Source organism: Mustela nivalis (assembly GCF_964662115.1).
Source record: "Mustela nivalis genome assembly, chromosome: 19".
Lineage (NCBI taxonomy): Eukaryota > Metazoa > Chordata > Mammalia > Carnivora > Mustelidae > Mustela > Mustela nivalis.
In genome coordinates this window covers 3,059,608-3,080,559 of record NC_139038.1, presented here as the reverse complement: position 1 = coordinate 3,080,559, position 20,952 = coordinate 3,059,608, and the positions used below count along the sequence as shown (strand labels likewise).

Here is a 20,952-nt window from a genome sequence, read left to right as displayed (position 1 = left end):
TGGAAGGGTCAGCCGGGTGTTCTAGCCGGGGTGGCCACCGAGCAGCCGCCGGACCTTGGTGGGCCCTTCCACCTTGTGGGGCATCAGCTTCCCCACCTGCTTGGCCTGCTTGTGTGGGAATTAGAGAGAGAAGTGGGCTGCCTTGCCTGGAGCATGGCCAGAACATGGTGAGGGCTCAGCGCTCGACAGCCTCCTTTGCCTTCTACCTTTCGTAGGTTTCAGACTGGCCCTTTGATTCTCAAGCACTTCGATTCATCTCATGCCTCCCTTAGACTGTCTGCTCTAGATTATGTCCTAGAGCGATTGCACAGGCCGCGGGGACACGGGCTCACCCTCTGAGCGTGGGTGCTGCACCAGTTCTGCCCCCAGAGGCCTGCGGACCGTGCTGGCCCTCGTACTTCCCAAGAGGCCACAGGGTGGGTGCCAGGGCACAGACAGGGGAAGGGCCTTGCCTGAAGTCACACAGCTCCAGAGCCTGGTGCTTGGGGACTCCCAGATGGGAGGTAGGACAGGTCATTTCTCCGAGCAAGTGCCTTCCTGTCATCCTCTTACTGAGACGTCTGGGACTAGAGCTAGGGTGGCCCTGGGGAGGGAGCCTGCTGAGGCAGATCCCAGAGCGAGGCTGGAGGGCATGTCAGGGGCTTGCTGAGATGAGAAGCCACAGCAGACTGCTGTGGGAAGAGGCGCCCTGGGGCCTGGGGAGGGTGTCCACGTCCCTGTCCCACAGCTGCGTCCCTGGCCAATAGCTGACTCGGTCTGGGCCCCACTTCTTCTGCAGAACGGGGGCTCATAGCACTTCCTTTGCCACGCTCTGGTGAAAATAAACCAAGACAACGTACAACAAGCACCTCACCAGAGCCTGGAACAGAAGCAGTGTCCACGAAGACAGATCTCCGCAGGACCGCTCAGTAGGAGATGTGTTTTTTGAGCACCTGCTCAGTGGGGTATGTGGGTTGGAACATCAGAGACCTGGTGCCTGGCTTCAGGGAGCTGCCCTCAAACGTGGTGACTCAGACCCGCTCTGGGCCAGTTACACAACCTCTCTGAGAGCAGAGAGGGACGTTCCTGCCTGTCCGGTAAATGTCGGGCTGTATAGACACGCTACGGTGCAGGGTCTGCCCCGGGAAGCTGTGGCCCAGCAAGATCATGACTCCCGCTCGGGCCCAGCTCTCCGCCCCGGAGCTCCACGACAGTGGACGTGGGCCCTGGGTCTTACCTCTCTTCTCAGTGGTGATGACGGTGGCCTCCAGCGGCTCCCCCCAGCCTTGCCTCGTCTTGGCTGAAAGCCTGAAGATATACGCAGACTCCGGGGCCAGCTCGGTGGCCGTGAATTGTCTCACGGTGGCACCCACCTCCACCGTGGTGAACGTGTTGGGGCTACTGCTGGCCAGGCGGTAGGCGATCTGGTACCCTGTGGGTGGGGCAGGAGGGCCATGTGTCAGTCACGTCAACCCCCCTACAGACCCCCACATTCCTGCCACCCCCCACTCTGCTTTGTTTCCCCGACGTCCTTCCTCCTCCACCGGCATCTGAGAAGGGGAAACGTCGCGGTGACGGATGGAGCCTTGGAACGCTGGGCCCCCATGACCCTCATTCCCCTTCATCCTTCCTGCCCCCAAGATGTGGCAACAGTTTCATCTTCCCCACGGCTGCTGGAGCCCAGAGGACGAGGCGGGAACCAGCTGGTGCTCCTGAGGGGCAGGCCCAGTGCTCCCGCTTTTTCTGTCCTTCCTTGCTCCTCCCGTCACCTCCCTTCCCCTCACAGGGCCAAGGGCAGTGCCTCCCTCTGGAACGGTCCTCCAAGGGCGCCCTTCTCCCATGGTTACATGTCCTTCCTCTTGGTCATCCTCCCTATCTGCCCGCAGATCCCAGCTTTGGGAGCTCTGTTTCCTGCTGTCAGCCCCTTCTCTGTGCCCACACCCCAGGAAACCCCAACATGGCCCCCGACTTGGGGGGCTCCCCACCATGTAATCCCCCTCCTGCTGAGGAGGCAGTGGGGTGCATGTCATCTGTTCTGGGGGGCTTCTGTGGCTCTGAAGGGCTCCTAAAGTTCCTTGATTATCAAGAGATTATGGGTGATCAGATGTTATTAACGACCGAGCCACCCAGCCAGGCTGTACCGAGACCCCCTCTGCCCACGTCTGAAGAAGCAGCGCCGACTATCAGCCCCAGCCTGGGATACAGCACGCGTGGCCTCCCCGCCGGCACTGACAGCTGTGCTCTGCCCTGATTAACACCAGAGCTGGTGGGGCACGGTGGCCTCCACCAACACGGATGACAGCGAGCCTGCTCTGGTGACGCAAGGACCTCCTGGGCCAGGGGACGCGGCTAGCAGAACTGGACTCTGTCCTCCACCAGCTCGGGCTCAGCTGGCTTCCTGGGGGCGGGACAGTCGCCCAGTGACCAAGCCCCAGGAACTCCACGCTGCCCTCCCGCCTCTCCGGGTGAGACGCCCCCACTCCTTTGCTGTCCTTCTCGCACCTTCTTTGGCTCAGTTGGGGCCCGAGCCTATGGGTGTCTTCCCAGCTCCCAGCTCGTCATTCATCCAACAACACAAGGAGCCCCAACTGGCCAGCTGTGAGTCTGGGGGGGATGGTTCCATGCACCCAGCATCAAGCTGCTGACCACTGTAGGTCACTGCCATTGCCACGCAGACCAGGGGTCGGGCACACCCTGCCTGGTCCACAATGACGGCCACTCACAGGCCTGCTGTTTGCAGGACCCTGTGGTTCCTTCTCCTCCTGAGGATGACCAGCTGCCCTCTAGCCTCTGGCCAGGGTGTTCTAATAGACGACTGTCCTTTACCATTTAGGGACTGATGACCTACAGCCCAGAGAAGCCGAGCTGAGCTTCTCTGTAGCCTCTTCCTACCTTTCTTTCCCTGGCCCCATTGTAGGTGGAGGTGTCTGGGGCTCTGGTGCCTTGGGACGCTGGTCCCAAGCCTTTGGAGAGTCCTGGACACCTCGCCTCCTAAGGGTGAGGACACCGTGGTCACTGTAGCCACCACAAGGGGCTCTCCTGCTGACCTCCTGGCTCCCTGAGCCCTCACAACAGTCAGGACAGGAAACCTACGAATCCTCACGTGGCCACAAAGCGGAGAGAGGGTAAGTGGTCTGCCTGAGGTCACATAAGAAGCCGCCAGCAGAGCTGTGCTGGGAGCCCTGAGCCAGTCCCACTTTCTTCTGAGTGATACTGTTCCTGTGAAGAGAAAACATCTGCCCCCATCCTCCAGCAAAGGGAGAGTCCCCTTGCCCAGTCCTGGCTGCTGGAGACCATGCATCGCAGCACACCAGAGTATGTCTGAGGGATGATAACATGTGGGGTGCGACCAGCACATGCTCTGAAAGCACACCTGCCCAGAGTGCGACTCAGGCTCTGGGAGTTCTCTGCTGTGCCCCCTGGGTCTCCGCATGTCAGGCTGCCTGAGGGGGCTGTGTGGCCTGGATTGACCCGTAGGGAGGGCGCCGACCATGAGTGGAGGGGAGGGAAGGGGAGCTGGGACCCAGTACCAGCTGAGCATCGCGCACACTCATTCCAGGTTGTAAAGTGATCACAAAGGAAGGACTGTAGGCAGTTCCCCATCCTCTGTGGCTGCAGGACTCGGCATTCCCACCAGCTCCTCTGCCTGCCGCTCTGGATTGTCCTTGGTCCCGTGGCCTCCAGGGAGTTTCACCCCCAGACCTCTGGGCCTCACCCGCACACCTGCTGGGTCTGGCAGCTCCGGGGAAGGGCAGTGAGTGCGAGGGCAGCCAGGGACGGGACCCAGACAGACATGGGTCAGACTCCCGCTCGGGCCCGTCGGAGCTGGGGATGGACCAAGACGTAGGAGGGACACCCCGGCCCTGCCACACCTGTCCAGTTTGCTGTGTGTTGTGCGTTCCGCACTGATCCGGGCACAGAGCCCATGCTGAGTTCAGGCCTTCTGTGCGCGTTGCCTGATAGTGGCCTGTGCTCTGGGGCCCAGACTGCGTCCCTGGCCAGCGGTCTTCTGGCCAGAACGGGGTTTCCTGTCCCGGAATTCGCAATTGCATTCATCTTGGAAAATTCCTCTCCTTAAGCTGCTTTTTTTTTTTCTTAATGAAGGCATTAAGATGTTCTATTGCAATGTTTCGTCATTACTCTTGAATTGTATTACACTCACACAGCTCACAAATAACATGGGAGTGTAAGGAATGAGCTTAAAGACACCTTTTCCTGCCCAGGCCCCAGCCCGCCAGGTCGGCTCTGCTGGCTTCTTGGGTGTCTTTCCGGAGAGTGTCGGAGAGCACAGGGTTGCTGAGGCCTCCGTGGAGACGCGTTCGTCCTTGCCTGAGTGTGCACGAGCTGGGCCCGCATCCTGCCCCGTGCCGGGCTCTCCTCGGTAGCACCCCTGGGTAGGCATTCACTCGGCCACAGGTCTGGCCCGTCACAAGTCTCGGCATCTGTTTGTGGCCCTTCTCCTCCCCATGCCCGAGTGTCACGATGTCCTCGCCTCTGACGGTCCTGATTTCCACAAGGTACTCAGTCCCTAATTCCTCCTACAGCACCCACGGACTTGACCCTGGGAATGGGGTGATGTCGGCGTACGTCCTCCCCCAGCTTGTCAGTCACACACGGCTGATTGCTTACAGTATTGCTTTTCTTTCCCTGCTGGTCTGTGCGTTTAGCTCTGTTATCTGAGCTATTAACTCTGAACTTCGGCTCTGAAACTCACCCGGGGCTGTAAAAGTTATGTAAATCAACGCTCTTAAAGCACTTCTGACCTCAGGATGCCTCTCTCTGGCTGTTACGAGTCGTGGTATTATTTTTATGTTGTCAGGATTTGCAGCGAGGCTGGTGGGGGGACTCGCGATGCCTGCTCAGCTGATTTAAAGTGGCGCACGGGACAGATCAAAGCTTTCAGGGAAGGCAGCCGCTGTCCCAAGGCCATGTTGCCTGCTTGGGGATGTGGTCCATACACAGGGGCTGAAGCGAGCCTCCTGTAGGGCCGGTGTCAGCCAGAGGCCTTGGTGGGGACCCCTTCCCCGCCCACCCTGAGCATGTGGAGGAGGGTTGTCTGCATCCAGAACAAAAAGCACGTTAATGACTGACCAGTGACATTAACATACGCATCTCCCTCAACTAGAGAGAGCAAGGCAAGATATTTTGCAAAGACAAACTGACCTTTACAATGAAGCCCAGAGGCCACACTGACAGACACAGACGTTACCTAGAAGAACACGAGCAAACATAACATTTTTAAAACCTCAAAAATGACGTGGGACCTGGTGTCAGTGAGTTCGGCCATCTGAATATCGTTCCTCGTGATGCAGAGACACCAGCCCTCTCAAAGAGGCAAAGATTTGCTTTGCGCCGGAAGCAGGCTGATGTACGTGGGTCTGGGGCTTGGGCCCCGTGCAAGGGCACATGGGATTTCTAGGTGGGAGGAGCTGAGCAGGTGCTGTTTTCACCGTGAGATCACGCGCCTGTGCCCGAGGGAGCAGGGAGACACAGGGACCACCTGCTTGCACACGCTACCCCAGCACCTGGAGCGGGCCGACAGCCCGCCTTGCACGCACAGGTCTTGGCCCCCCAAGGGGCCCAAGATTGCGGCCTGCAGGCCATTCCTCCATACTCGACACCTCGGCCGACCCCAGCGCAACTCCCAGTTTCTCATTTCCAGCCCCTGAAGCAGAGTTAGAGTAGGCCACCCCCAAATATGCCATTTTCGCCTCTTGATTATTTTGGATTAAAGTTACTTAAGAAACGGCCAGCGCCGGAGGGACGCTCAGACACTCCTCTGTCCCCCTGAACACAGGACGTCAGTCCCCCTTGATGCACCAGGAGGAAGAGAGCAGCCTTGTCGCCCGCCTGGGACAGGTTAGGGCCAAGGTGGCTGTAGAACCCTGTTCACCAGTCGACCCCCAAGCCCAAACTCCTGGTCTTGCCAACTCCTCACCAATTCACTATTTCTTTAACTCAAAGGCATTAAAAAACAGACTGCTTTGGTCACTTTTGAGCCTCCGATCTTTGGGGCTCCTGTACACACAAAATTAAAATTTTCTCCCGTTCACCTTTTGTCAGCTTAATTCTTCGGCCAGCTGTAAGACCCAGAAGGGAAGAGGGAGAAGCTCTCAGCCCTACATTGTGCATCAAGCAAAAACTCGCCCTACTTATTAGCACCTCCCACTTACTAGAGCAGCGTGGGAGCCCCGTTGTGCCCGGGGTGGGGAGGGTCTGCTGCTTCCCCAGCTCCTTCCTGCTCTAGAATGGTAGAATTCTGATGATCTGAAGAAAAGAGAGACAAGTGGAAAATAATCTGGCCATTCCACAGGACATTTGCAAGGAGATTTTGAGGGACGGCAAGGCATCTGGGAACGGGGAGTGGAGGGGCACAAACCAGTGCCCAGGGGCGGATGCCAGCACAGCAGAGAAGCAGGAACTCCGAGGCCAGGGTTCCTCTGGAAAGGATGGGTTGTTTCAGAAAGCAGACAGAAAATCTGGGGTTGTCTGGAGGAGGCTTGGGATACCTGCACCAGGAATAAGGTCAGGGCGGTGGGTTCGGGGCCCCTGCAGCAGGGTTTGGAGTTCGAGCTGCCACTAGGAACATGACAACCCAAGAAGAATGGCCCCCCCACCCTGCCCACCCCAATGCCAGAGCCCTCAGCCGCCGGAGCCCGGAGCACCAAGGAGGGGTAGAGCGTGTGTCAGGATGGGAGGTGGCCCGAGGCCCAGGCCCCTCTGAATGTCACATGCCATGGGCCGCTGTGGGTCACCATTGGCCACACCGGCCCGGAGAGGAGAACGGAGCTGGTTATGCAGGGGCAGGGGCTTGACAGCCGGGGGCTCTGCTCACACCAGACACTTTCTGTTCTGTGGATGTTGTTGCCTGAGTCCTGAGGGGCCCAGTCGGCTCCAAGACAACCCAGGGTGAAGAGTTTGCTGGGGAGGCGAGCCCAGGAGACAGAGGAAGCTCACAGATGGTGCGAGGAAGCAGTTCCCCTGCTGGGCCCTCAAGGCTCTGCCTGCTTTTGGGGGTGTGGCAGGGGTTACGGCAGTGACCCCCCAACCCTAGCTGTTACGGGCCTGCACTGCTGGCAGGCAACTTCCCCAGGAGCCTGGCCCCCGGAGCAGAGAGTGCCTTCAGGCACAGTGCCCTGCTGGCCCCAGGACACGGCAGGCCAGGTTGTGTGGGGCGATGCTGGGGCCCTGAGGGCCAACGGCGTACAGGGCACCTACCACCACCTCGAGGTCACTGTTCCTGTCTTAGGGACTGCTTGTTATCATTTTTCTACACTTATGAAACGGAAACAAAACCAATTTTACTCCAGGTGCAGGCTTTTCATTCGTGTCTTCTCACCACATCTGGAAAGCCTCATTCTTGTCCTTCAGGAGCGTGAGTTTGGATTGGCTGGAATATTGCATCGCGCGGACCTGCTCCCCGAGGCGCTACCAGCACAGAGCGGGAAGGGGGTGTTTGCGGCGGGCTTGTCCTGGGCTCCTCCGCCACCGAAGCATGGAGCCCACAAGGCCCACTTCCTGCAGCCATGGCATTGATTCAAGCAACACACGGAACAGCAAGGCCCAGCGTCGCCCCTTTGCAACTGCGGGAAACCTGGCTTGTCAGCTCTGCTTTTGTTCTGGCTCCTAACACGAGCTATTGGGAGAAAGTCCCTCAACCTAGGGTTATTTCCTTTCCTCTTCTCTGCCCTCAAGTCAGGATGATGTCCCCCAGTCCTCATTCTGTGGCCTGGTGAACATAAAGACGGGGCACCTCAAACGTCCTTAAAATGCTACAGCCTCAACGGGCAGGAGAGGAGAGCTTTTCCTGTGCACAAGTGTGGAAGGAAGCAGCCAAGTACCGGTTCCTGCATTTGTCGGGAATCACGGGAGATAGTGTCATGGTGGAAAAGGCCCGTTACGTAATTACACAGCTCGAGTGCCATCAGGGACATAAGCGTGCTGGGTGTCGTGGCATAAGGGCAGAAGGCTGCGCTGGGGGTTAGGAAAGAATGGGCAAGCCGAATCAATACCAGGAGGGAAACACGGCCGAGTGAAGTCTGATTTGTAAGGTTATGGGTGAATTATGATCATAGAGGCATTCCGGGGAGCAAGGCCAAGTATGAGCCGCACTGATCCAAGGCGAAGATGGAAACTACGTGAGCTCTGAACATGCCCAGAAGATGGAAAAAAACACACATCCTGAAAATCAGAATCAGGAAAGGGTGTGTGTTTCAAGCCCAACACCAGTTCTAGAACCTTCTGCTATTGGAGATGCAGGAGGAGGTTCTAAGATGCTTCTGTGCTGGGAGCCTCCTGGGGTGGGTTTGTGCTCCTGGGAGGGTGGGTCTCAGCTGCCTCCTCAGATGGGGTGACTGTGGACCGCACCTGGAGCCCTCCGGGGGAGCTGCGCACGGCCTGTTGGGGGGTGGGAGGCTTCTCCTGAGTTGCATGCATCCTGGGCGAGCGAAATGCCCCCATCTGAGAGTCGCCTGTTTGGTGGTGCGTCCCTAGGGCCCGCTTGGGGGCCTGAAGCCAAGGCCACCCATGGGGCATGGTGCTGCTAACCCCCTCGGTAGCCCAGTGGGTGGGTGTGAGCGGTGATGGCCCTGCCAGCACCCACGACTTGTTGGGAGAGCCCACAGCCACAGAATGGCCCCTGGAAGGCCCAGCCCAGGCACCGTATGGCTTGTTGGCTCTACGGCTTATCTGCGTGAGGGCTGGGGGCAGACAAATGCAACAATGGATCAAAACTGTATTTGCAAACAGGGATTACAGTCCCTTGCGATCCTAACTCTCAGCAGAGTCTTGGCACCCCCTTCCATAATAAGCTGAGGGTAAATGTTAGGCCCTCGGCAGGCAGGTGGAGGTGGGGGGAAGCTCTGGTGTGTGTGCGGGCAGCCCCGCGTGGGTTTAAAGAGCACATGCCGCATGTTAGCTTGGCAGCATTTAAGGGAGAGTGGAGTCGCCAGCGAGGGAGGGAGGGTGACCGTGCTCAGGGGGCTCCCGCCGCGTCCCCCAAAGGCAGGCTCTAAATGCTAAAAGCTCTCCACAGTAAAATATTTACGCAAATAAGCAAGTGTTTTTCCCTGCAGGCGCTTGGTGCTGTTTCATGCTGTTAATCTTTTTTGGAAATGCAAGAGCATGTTTTGATATAGATTACCAAAGCCTGGGCTGGGGAGGAGTTCATACATGCGCCCCGAGCAGGAGCACTGATTCGAGGTCTCTGGGTGGGAAGCCAGTCGTGCGAAAAAGATGTTTCCCATTCTCTCCCTCGAACACTGATCTGAATCTTCAGGCACTGTTTTCTCATCCTTCCTACGGCATCTGCAATTTGATGTGCTAGCTGTAATAATATCCAGGTGACGGGCTGCCCAGACAACATTTGTTACCGTTATAACTAAAGGCCATTAACACAGAAGACGCTCGGACGTGGTGTTTTTCTGCATTATGGATAGACAGAGCACTATTTTACCTTTGCTTTGCCATGGTCAGAATGCACGAGGTATTAAATGATGCTCTCTCTTTACCTGGTTTTTAGTGACCACCCCCCACCTGGCACCCCCAGGGACTACAGATCAAAATCCAAACTTTTGAATGTCCCTTATAGCCTGAATCCAACTTCTGCCCTTTCTGGTTCTTCTCCCTGTCTTGTCCGTGTGAAACCTCTGCTTGGGATGACCAGCTAGATGCGGGCACTGGGCGAAGACTTGGGGGACAAGAAAGAATTCTCCAGTCCAGGAGACATATGAAATACTAAATAGATATGCATGTGAGCAAACATTTGTTGAATGCTACCCACGTGGCAGGTGTTGTCCTAAGGTTCTCATGCACAACTCAGTTAACACTACAAGGGAATGTGTTATTCCCGTTTGAGGGATAGGGAAACTGAGGCACAGAAGGCCTCAGTCCAGTGCCTAAATTCATCGGCCTGGGCTACCGAGTCTGCAAGCTTGCCCACATTGCTGTTGGCCTGTCCAGAGCATGGTGCTTCAAACCCAGGGGAGAGTAGGGGACGACGCCCAGGATTCATGAGTTTATTATGTAGACACAGCGTTTCTGAAGGGAGAGTGTGACATGTAGGGGAAGAACTCTGGAAATGTTCTAGCACCTTCTCCCAGTTAGTCTGCTTCCAGACCTGCATCCTGAGGAGATCATCAGAAATGCTGTTAAGATTCACCTCTAAGGACGTCGGTCACATCGTTATTTCTCACTGCACAATTGGGACATGATCCATATTTTTAAAAAATTTTTAATTATAATGTATTCGGGATGAATATGTTTGCATCTTGGACATCCAAGCAGCACTTAAGTATACAGAGAAAAGTCTGCTTTCGGCATCTGGTAAACCAGATGTCCTGAAAAAACTTCCTGTTAAGACATCCCAAACTGGGCCGCCTGGGTGGCTCAGTGGGTTAAAGCCGCTGCCTTCAGCTCAAGTCATGATCCCAGGGTCCTGGGATGGGGCCCCGCATCAGGCTCTCTGCTCAGCAGGGAGCCTGCTTCCTCCCTCTCTCTCTGCCTGCCTCTCTGCCTACTTTTGATCTCTATCTGTCAAATAAATGAATAAAATCTTAAAAAAAAAAAAGACATCTCAAACTAATAAATATGGTATCAAGAAATGAAAACCTAAGTGCATGGTTGAACCAGCAAGCGAGAAGGAGATATCAGAGACTGAAAAGGGAACAGAACAGTAAGAATTGAGATGAAGCCATGGGCAGCCCAGGGATGGGAGCAGCCAACAGACCTGCGAGGCTGGGCGCGCTCATCTGGGGCTGGGGACCCTTCCACACGTGCACCCAGGGGCAAGCGCCAGGACACTATAGATGCTGCATACATCCCGGTTGGGTGTCTACGCAGGAAAGATTCATGACGTGGGAAGAGAAGAGCAAAGTCACAAACACGTGACAAGAGTTGGAATGAAATCTAAAAACAGGCAACCATGATATTAGATTTTTAAGCTTAACTTTAACTCTAGGAATATCTTATAGAAAACCGAAGAAGAGATAAACACAAAATCCCTTGGGGGTCCAGGCGGTTGGCCGTGGTGGACGGGGCAGGAGGGACATGTGCGGGTCACCGTCGCTAAACATACTTGTAATACGACAGAGAGGCTGCCTTCTAAGTAGGAAATACTTTGTGCTTACAAGTTTAGAAAAATGATCGGAAAAAAATATTAACATTATTTTTTGGGAAGTGGGATTGTGGTGATTTTCATTTTTTCCTGTTACATGTCTGAATTTTCTATTTTTTCAAAGTTTAGAGTGAATGTGTTATTTTTATCTTATGATTGTCCTTTTTTATTATAAATCTTTCCAATATAGAGAAAATGCTGGGAATAATATAGATGGAACACCCAAGTGTTCATCGTACCAACTTGAATAAATCTAGACATTTTGCCAAATTGGACTTCTTTTTTCATATAAGAGAGAAGATGAGACGGGGTAGTTGAGGCCATCCTGTAGCCCCATCAGACCTACTTCAGAGGCAACGTCCCTTCTCAACTCGGGGTGTATTCCTGTCTGTGAGTTTACACGTGCACGGACCGTGTGGACCCATAAATGGTGATAATCACACTATGTGCAGGAACCTTCTCCCACTGGGTGTATTCTCCCCCGAACAGGCTTTTGAGACTTCCTCATGCTGATTCATGTAGGCCTTGGTCATTCCTTTAACTGCTGCGGGAAGTGTCCACAACATACCTTTCTGTGGCCTGACTGATGGACACGTGGGTGTCCTGTCATCAAACATGACATGGCAGGAGTGTCCCGTGCATGTCTCCTTGGGTACAGCTGTGAGAACTCAGGCTTATGACCTGACAAGAAAGGCCTCTGGGATTCAGGGACAGAAGTGCTCCCCTCGCCCAGGCATTCCAGATCATTCTCCAGGAGTATGTGAGTGAGTGAGTGAGTGTGTGTGTGTGTGTGTGTGTGTGTGTGTATGTGTGTTTGCCTATGTCCCTGTCTCTCCTGGGTCATATCCCAGGAGGGCTCTAAATCTGAATGCTGTAAATGCCATCTCATCGTGGTGTGAATTCTCTGTTCACAGCGCTTTTTCAATCAGACGTACAAACGTTAGAAATGCCCTTTGAGGTAAGTGACAAGATTTTACCTTTGGACAGTGAGACTTGCATGGTGACAGTGGGCACGACCAGGCAGGGACAGGCGTGGAGGGAGCTTGCAGACGGAGACGACATCAAATGTGACGTTAGAGGCACAGAAGGGCAAAGGACCCGCAAGTACAGTACAGGGCTGGCCCGGGGGGAGGGCAGAGGCCTCAGCAGGAGCATTGGGGGTGGGCAGGGGCTGCTAGGCCTGGGGGGGAGGGGACAGGGCCTCCCTCCTCGGCAGGCCGGGGAGACTCTGCTTCTTGGAGACTCTGGGTACTGTGACAGGTCAGAATTCACATTTTGTGCTCCAGATTTCCTGTCTCGTGGAAAGCTGGGGCCGCTCCCTGGGTCATCAGACGTTTAGCCCAGTTCCGTCCAGGAGAGACAGCAGCCGGCATGGTACTGAGGGGGCTCAGGGAGGCCTGTGGCCCAGCCATGCACTCCGTGGACCATCTCCTACCCCGGTCTGGAGCATAAGGCACGGGGCCTAACAGGGGTCTGCAATCCCGTCTCATCTGGCAGGATCCAAAATACACATTCTACCAGCAGCTTCTTCTGTGGCTCATTGTGGTATTAAGGTACCAAGAACCTGTAGTTCTGAAGGTCACCCAATTCAGAAATACTCTTAGCTAAGTATTCCACCCAGCAACCCTGGGAATGGCACCAGGAAGGGAGAGACTGAGCAGGGCCCCAGCCTTGCAGCAGACGATGTCGGCACACCCCAGGCTCCGTCCTCCCTGTGTTCATGAAGCAAGAACTCAAAAAATATTTGCCTCTCTGTGTAGTTATTACCTATAAGACAAACCTGATTATGTCACTTTGCTGCTCAAAGTCCTGGGGTGACTCCCTACTGCCCTCAGCACAGATTTTTTAAAAAAGTGTTTTTTAATGAAGTAAAACCCCCTTTCAAACCAAATCTTAGAATCCTAATGTCAGAAGCTGGCGGGTATGAGTGGTGATTGTTACTACCTGTCTGTAAGTGCAAGGTTTATAATTCTCCTGTAACCACCCAGTGCATAAGCAGACACACACGGGGGTCTGCTGCGAGTCTGGACTGGGGAAACACCCTATTGGATGCTGGCCTGGGTCTGGAGAGTAGACCCAGCCTGGGGTCATGGCTGTTAGATGCCTTATGTCACGCATCTGGGCCCCTGGGCACTCCCTGCCTGACCGGCCCGACCATCCCCAGCCGTCCCCGGCCTGGCCCAGCCCACGTCTCCAGGCTGGGTTCTGTCTATAATGCCACAAGCACGAGGCATTCCGTCTGGTGAGTGGGTGACACTCTTCCCTTCCTCCAGGGCTGCAGAGGCCACTCTCCAGCAAGATCCAGCCCCAAAGCTGTCTTCCGTCCGTGGCGAGCCCCTCAGCCCCGGAGACCTGCTTGCCGGGCATCTCGTGAATGGTCATTAGTCAGCTGTCATATTGCATGGTCCTCGTGTCCTCGTGCCTCTCCCTGACAGTGCCAGGAGCCACTCACATCCCAAGGACGGGCACCTCTTGTTCACTCCTTACGGCCCACCATGCATGTGACGCCGTGCATGGGAGAGGCCCTGAATTCGTCATGCCGAAAGGGTGACTAAATGAAGGAACTGATTTAAAAAAAAAAAAAAAAAAAAAGACTTGCTGCCTTTGGGGAACTAAAAAAAATTAAGGCTTTTCATCAATGCTATCCGAGAGGCCTCCCTGGATAAAACATTAAAAGTAAACAATTTCCCGGGGACCCAAGGCACACAATTCACTCTGGAAACTTCTTAAAAGGATGAGGTGAGGGCCTGGCAGCCAAGGATGTTTCCCAGAACTGGGGAGGGAAACCCGGGTCTCTGGCTCGCATGAGGAATGAGGCGGCTGCTTCCCAGATGCCCATGGAAACAGCCTGGTTATTTCAGAGCTGAAGGAAGGGCCAAAGACAGATGGTTTTGTTTCAAACCCCAAACAAATGGAAGATGTTCTGGGCCAACAAAATGTAAATTTCAACCTGCAAAGGAACCTTAGCACACAGCTTACAGGGCAGAGGAGGTACCCTGCTTTCCTTCACACAGAAAGTGCCGGGTGGCGGCAGGCACAATTTTTTTTTTTTTTGGTTCAACCTCTTTGATGTGTAATAAAAACCAGATGAAATCAATGTAATTGCTATTTTCCTCTGAGCTATGATCTCTTTAATCACGGCCGCTTCCTTACCCAGAACGATGCCGTTGGGCTCTTCCGGCGGCTGCCACACGATCCGCACGGATGTGAGTCTCACTTCTGGGAACACGAGCCTTACTGGTGGGCCCGGGGCTGGAGGGAGGAAAAGAAACCTGTGAGCCAGGTGTCGATACGGGCTACAGGGGGACGTGATGAGGTTACAACGTTACACAGGGCTCTGTGGGCTGGCCAAGTGTTTGCGACCATGGGTGACTCTGTTCATGGACCAGATGCTCCAAGGCCACGAATGGATTTTGGAATCTAACTGGCTCCACGTGGCCCCCTAATGGTGTTGAGAAAACACCTCATTTAGAACCCAGCTCCGCTGCTTTTCCAGCCTCCAGAAGTGGTGCTCACAGACCGTGCTGGGAGCCCGTGAGTGCAAGGGGAGTGAGGCTGCAAGTGTGCCAGGCCCAAGGTCAAGATTCTGCCAATGTGGGCTGAATCCTTTTGGGGGCTTGACACCTGCTACCAGGAGTTAGATAAATCCGATGGCCTAAAGTCCCTCCCCATGTTTACAATGAATGATTATTCCCCTATGCATCGTCTTAGAAAATTAAGAGTTGATGTGCACAAACATGTATAATAATTCTGTGTGGCGTGGTGCCATTGCCTACCAGTGTCATGGCCCTTGTAAATATATTTAAAGGGGGAGGTGAGTGGCCAGTCCAGAACTTCTTGTTGGAACTGAACAGATTCCCAGGTAAGAGGCAAGGGGCTCAGAACAATGAACACAGAGATAGGATTATGGGTGTTACAGTCATTCTGAGGCTGCTGAATTCTGCCTCTCACTATTAAGTAGAGAACAGTATTTAAAATTTTAAACCTGTGGTTTAGATAAATCTGTGACCCTTGTGTTTGGTAACATAAATGTAAGGAGGGTATAGGTTCAGAAGCCAGGACCAGCTGCAATTATGCGAATCTCAACAGCAGGCTTATGTGGCCTCTGTCCCCTGCCCTGTCCCCAAGCCGCATCACTGGGATCACACTGAACTGCGGGAGTGGAAATCGCACTGTGGGAGAAGAAGGAAAAGCATTCTGTGAGTTCCAGCCTCTACTTTAGAAGGAGGCAGTTGTGACTGCCCAAGGTTTGAGGCCCCTGGTTCTTTCCGTTCCTGTAACCCAGGCTGCCATGGGTTCGCAGAGCTCTGCTAACACCCTTGAGGCCACTGCCCCCGCATCAGACCCCAGCCCCCCCCGGGGCTCTGCATCCAGGACAGGACAGTGTGCAGAGCTCCTTCCTCTCCTCGACTCAAGCCCAGCGTGCTGCCATCTCCCAGGAGAGCACAAACCACCGTGGGGCTAACTGAATGACCTCGGCAGACGTGTACCAGGAAATCGAGTTGTTGCATTTCTGTGAGAAGCTTCTGATCCCTAAGGTGTGTGTGTGGAGGAGGGGGCGGGGAGAGCTGTATTTTCCCCTAGAATATATACCACCCCTCCCTGACTATTTGCTACAGCCCATGTAACAATAAAAATGTAAAAAGAGATAACCTTTAAGTGTTTGACATCTGCAAAGTGGAAAAACATATGTGCTGATGATTTAGACTTCCATAAAAACAGAGCTGTCAAGAGGCGCTTGTTATCCCGGCCTGGAAGCATGGGTGCGGGGAGTCTGGAGCCCATGGAGCCCACGGAGACCGCTGCACGCGGGGCACGAACTTCTAGGGACCTCTTGGCGTGCGGACTGCGGGAGCGGCTGGCACCAGGGAAACAGAGGCACCCAGGCTTGGGGGGGGGGGGGCTCCTAACCCGATCTGTGCGGACGCCGCCAGCTGAAGCGGCTGGACGTTTTACGGCCCCCACCCAACCCGGCCTTTACTGTGAGGCCTCTTTCAATTTACGACCCAAATTCGCAGAGGTTCATAATTAGGCTGTAAAAATTCACTCCAGGCTGAAATTGGCCATATAAACGCTCAGTGACTGAAAAACAATCCTGTTTTGTTTTTCTCAACTGAGAAAAGGTGGGGGGAGGGGGTGGTGGAAGTGGTTTGAAAATTAAGTTACAGATGACCAGCGCGCTCGGGTCGCTGGGGCTGCTGGAGCACGCCGTGACCGTACCGTCGTCCTTGGTCCGCTCCAGGACGAGGGGCGAGCTGGGCACGCCGTTGCCGATGCGGGTGAACGCCAGCACCTGCAGCTCGTACAGCACGAACTTGCGGAGTCCGGCCAGCAGCGCCGACTGCGTGTGGTTCCCTCTCACGACGTGACTGCGGGGCTCGGGGTCCAGGTCTTTGGCCCGGAACAGGATCTGGAACCACAGCGTACACGTGTGCGGTCACAGAGGTGTGGGTGCCAGGAGGGGGTCCCTCCAGCTCACGGCCAGGACCAGCTGACTGCGGATTCTCCGCCACAGCAGCTGTGCTCCAGGCTTACGGGTCTAGTTTCCATACACTGGTGTTTTGGGGGGAAGCCAGTCTCCGGGGCAGAAGAGGAGCTGGAGTCATGACCCAGGCCGGGGCTGGGCGTGCTGCCCCCGAGTGACGACTAACAAGATCCGAGGTGCACGACAGACAGTAGCCACACCAACCACGGCCATGAGGGTGAGGCCTCCATCACAAATGCAGACAATGTGCCTCTGGCAGAAGGAGCCAGCACCACCCCCCCACCTTGGTTTCCCAGCTTCTTGGGAAATTGAGCTCCTGCCTCAGGACAGCTGCTGTAAGTCCCGGAATCCCGGGCCCCACACACAGACACAGCACCCTGGGAGGCGCTGCTCCATGGCCCTGCCAGCTGCCTCTGGTTTGCTAAGTCATTCACAGCTCACCCTTCCTGCGCGGGTCCCTCAGTCGGGGACCCAGAAGGCCATGGAAGATGGAGGTCCTCAGGGAGGAGCCTGGATGTCACAGGCAAGCTCTCTTCGCCGGGACCCAGGTCACTGCACCTGCCCAGCAGCAGCGCCATGTCCAGCAGGGCCCGAGGCAGCCTGAACGCCCAGGGAAACCGGTGGGGAGAACCGGAGACTAGGGATGGAAACCAGGAAAGTGGGGAGTACCCATGCCCAGAGGCCATGTGGGGTGGGGTGTAACAGACCAGGGTGGAGGGGGGCTGCTGGGCACAGCCGGGAAAATCCATCCCTCCGCTCTGGGGATGGATCACAAGCACACGTGGGTAAGTACAAGTAGGACTGAACCCAGCAAGGGCTCCTGGAGAAGCAGAAAGGCGCACGCCCCCTCCTGCGCCCGCCATGGCCCGGGATTGCCCACGGTGCTGGAATGCCCGTGTGTGAGCAGGTAGTTTGCACTGACTCAGCACAGGCTAGGAGCAAAGCGCTTCTTACAAAATCGAACCCACTTATTTCTCAGGTCATACTCCGAGCCAGCCACCACGGGTACTCCTGTTGTACAAGCCTGGAAGCAGAGGCTCGAGTTTACGCAGCCGGCTCCCATCCATGCCTTATCTGCGCCTATGTTAGGAGGTCGTACCCGGGCCTCATCCCCAGGTGGGAATGAAGTTTAGAGGAGACAACAGATGTGAACGTCACAACACAGGCTTGTGCTGCAGGTCTGGACGCCCCTCTGCGCTCCTTGGTCTAGGGGAGTGACACGCGGGAGCACCTGCATGGCCTAAGCATGGAAGGGTCACCCCCGACATACCTTGTAGCCCAGTATGAGCCCATTCTGGTCCTGTTCGGGCACCGAAGCCCATGTCAGTAAAATCTGGGTGGAGCTGACAGCCTCAGCCGACACGTTTTCAGGCGCGGCTGAAGGAACTGCAAAGGCGAGTAAAACAGATTGGTACCCACAGTCCAAAGGCTTCTGTAAATAAAGGTCCAATTTTTACCCAATCAAGTTGTCCTTGAAAGAGCAATGAATTCTGAGCATTTTGCAGTGATCAGATTAAGCCTGCAGCGGTATAACAGAAATGTAAATCTCTTTAATATTAGCAGCAAATTCCACAAATCCGGGGTACTTAGGAGCTCAATCTTACCTGAATCCACCCAGCAAGAAAATCTGCTTGGTCTGTTTTTATATTAACTTGTGGGACCTGCAGACTTTGATCTTAGATCACTCTCACACACCAGTTCATCTGCAAAATACGTGGTATTTTGAGAGGGGGCAGAGGTGCTGGTGAGGAGGGGACAGCATGGTCTGCATGAAGGGGACGGGAGGGAAGATTTCCTAGGCACTAAGTGCACGTCCTGTCCTAGGGGTCTCGGATCCACTGTCATCTTTAAGAGCCACAACAGCCCTGGGAGGCAGGGGTTATTAGCCCCATTCTGCAGATGGAGAGACCAAGGCTGGAGGACCACCCCCCTCTCCAATGCATTTCAGTGAGGGCTTTTTCACAAGAAGGGCCTGCGGATACAAGCTATGCAATTCTTGACCTGTGTATGTGTAGGATTTATTCTCTTCTGTTTAGGTATATCATTGAACAAATTTCAGTTTGTCTTCCATGTTTGCAATGGTTCGGATAGAAAGTGTGTAAGGACAAGAGTCAAGGTTTAAAAGCAAGGCTTTATATTCCAGATCATCTCAATTTGCTTTGAGAGTTTCGTTGTGAACCCATTTAAACTTTATTCAGACAGAAAAGAGAGTTCCCAGAGCTCCCCAGCAAAGTCAGGGGATGCAGTGTTCATGGACAGGCACTGAGCACAAGGCAACTGTTGGCTGTGGCCTGAAGGTCACACCTCCCACCACCTTCCAGAGCCTCCACAGTTGAACAGGAGATGAAATCCTGCAAGTCCAGTGGGTTTCATGGAGAGTAATACGGGATAGGACTTGGCATTCAACGTGGGAGGGACCACTCTGCAGAGGAAGGAATGGAGGCTCCGAGCGGTCACCTGCCCACATCCCTAGCAAGGGATAAAACCACCTGAAGCTGAGAGACACTGAGGTGTTCACAGGGAAGGAACAAGCTCACAGGCTGCGGAGCGAGAGCAACTCGACAAGAATCCCAACCCATGGGACCTGGGGAAGCTGCTCTGCTCCTCTGGACCTTGACTGTCCCATCTGTGAAATGGCCAAGTGCAGCCCACCCGTCCTCGAACCGACCCTCTTTCTCCCCTGTGCCCATCCCCAGCACTTGGCTTTGCAATGAGGAGGCAATCCGTGGCTCTCTGTGCTGAAGAGAGTGAGACAATGACACCATAACCTCCCTTCCCTACCGAAGGAGGGTGACTAAAAGGCTGCCAAGCCCCCAGCCCTCGAGGCATCCATCCCTTCTCTGCAGGCCACCGTGGCTCTGTGAACAGAAGGGGGCGTGCCCTCAAGTGCGCCTCAGAAGCAGGGATGCTCCGCTCACAGGGGCTCTGGCCACCCTCCATCCACAGCCCCACCTACCCTCCTTCCCACAAGTACTCTGTCCTCCTAGCAAAGCAACTGTAGGCAGCTCAGTCATTTGCTCTGAACACACAGTAACAAGGGTTCGCACAACAATGCTGCTCTCCGATGTCTGATTCCTGGATTTTCTTCACTGAAGTGATTTGGTCTTCATTATGGGTTGAACTGTGTCCCCCTCCCTGCCGGCCTCCATGTGCTGAAGTCCCAACCCCTGGCAGGTCAGAATGGGACTTATTGGGAACTAGGGTCACTGCAGATGTCATTAGTTACATGAGGCCATACTGGTGAAGGGCAGCTAATCCAGCATGACCTGTGTCCTTCTGAGGGCATCGCAGGAAGAGACAGACACGCATGCAGGGAGGCCACTGTGGCAAGTCTGGAGGGATGCGGCCATGAGCCTGGAAACCAGCAGGAACAGGGACAGGGTCCTGGAGCACAGCCTTCCCCAGGGTCTGCAGAGGAGCGGGGCCCTGCTGACACCTTTGTGTCCAACTTCTGGCCTTCAGAATGGCAGGAGAGTAAATCTGTGCTGTGTTAAGCTCTCAGTCGGGGGTGCTTTGTTACAGCGGCCTGGGAAACTAATACTGTCTTCAAGAAAAAAGTGCCAGGAGTCACACAGGTCCTCGAGGTGCTGTCACCTTATCTTCCAGCTTGGCCAGGTCACCACCACAGCCAGTGGCTCCTGCAGACAGAGGCCGAGAGGAGCAGACCAAGGAAAGCCCGAGAAGGCACGTTGCTGAGGGAACATGGAACCTGGGGGGTGGGTGGGAGGGCTTGGCACCTTCTGGTCCCCAGACAGTGGAGCAAAGACCTTGGCTCCAAACAAAGGTCCGGTGACTTCCTGGCCTCCACGGCCCAGCGGTGGGCCTGTCCCCGCTACTCACCACATCAACCACCTTCAGAACACAGGCGTTAGTTAGACTGGCTGCTGGTGGAGGCCAGTCAGCGTGGCCCCAGAGCAGAAGAGTCACCTGCTGGTGTCTGTTCACATAAGGGTTTAGGGATCTTCCTCATACTTTGAGAGAGAGAGACAATGTCAGTCAGCCCACACCTGCAAGATACACCTTTTCTTCCCAAATATGTCAGTTGGGAGTCATTCCTATGGTTTGTCAGTCGTTCAACAAAATAGTAGTAATTTATCTGAGCAGCTAAGTGTCACAAAAAAGAATATTCATAATTTCAAGCTTCCTCAGCCCTCTAAGGGATACGTGCTCGTCACCCATAATTCCCTGTGTCTCCCGTGACTTCTGGTGGCGGCTCCCACAGGGCTCATGCACGTTCTCCGTGTCCGAGGGGGCTCCTGCCATGGCAGTCACCCCAGAACATCACTCACACATATGTTTATTGTGTTCCAGAAACAAGGGATACTCCGCTACCTTGATTCAACTGTGAACTGAGTCATGACTCGAAGCACAGGCA

General features: G+C 54.8%; 1 protein-coding gene across 4 annotated transcripts in view; it reads right to left on the bottom strand.

Annotated features, from left to right (window-relative positions):
* SDK1 (sidekick cell adhesion molecule 1) overlaps positions 1 to 20,952 on the bottom strand; it is an 869,284-nt gene that overhangs the window by 79,565 nt on the left and 768,767 nt on the right. For all 4 annotated transcript variants that reach the window (XM_082714190.1, XM_082714191.1, XM_082714189.1 and 1 more), the window contains 4 exons: positions 17,848 to 17,963; positions 16,313 to 16,502; positions 14,246 to 14,344; positions 1,217 to 1,411 (listed from right to left, as the gene is read on the bottom strand). In XM_082714190.1, coding sequence (XP_082570316.1) covers positions 1,217 to 1,411; positions 14,246 to 14,344; positions 16,313 to 16,502; positions 17,848 to 17,963 — 600 coding nt within the window. The remainder of the gene's footprint in view (positions 1 to 1,216; positions 1,412 to 14,245; positions 14,345 to 16,312; positions 16,503 to 17,847; positions 17,964 to 20,952) is intronic.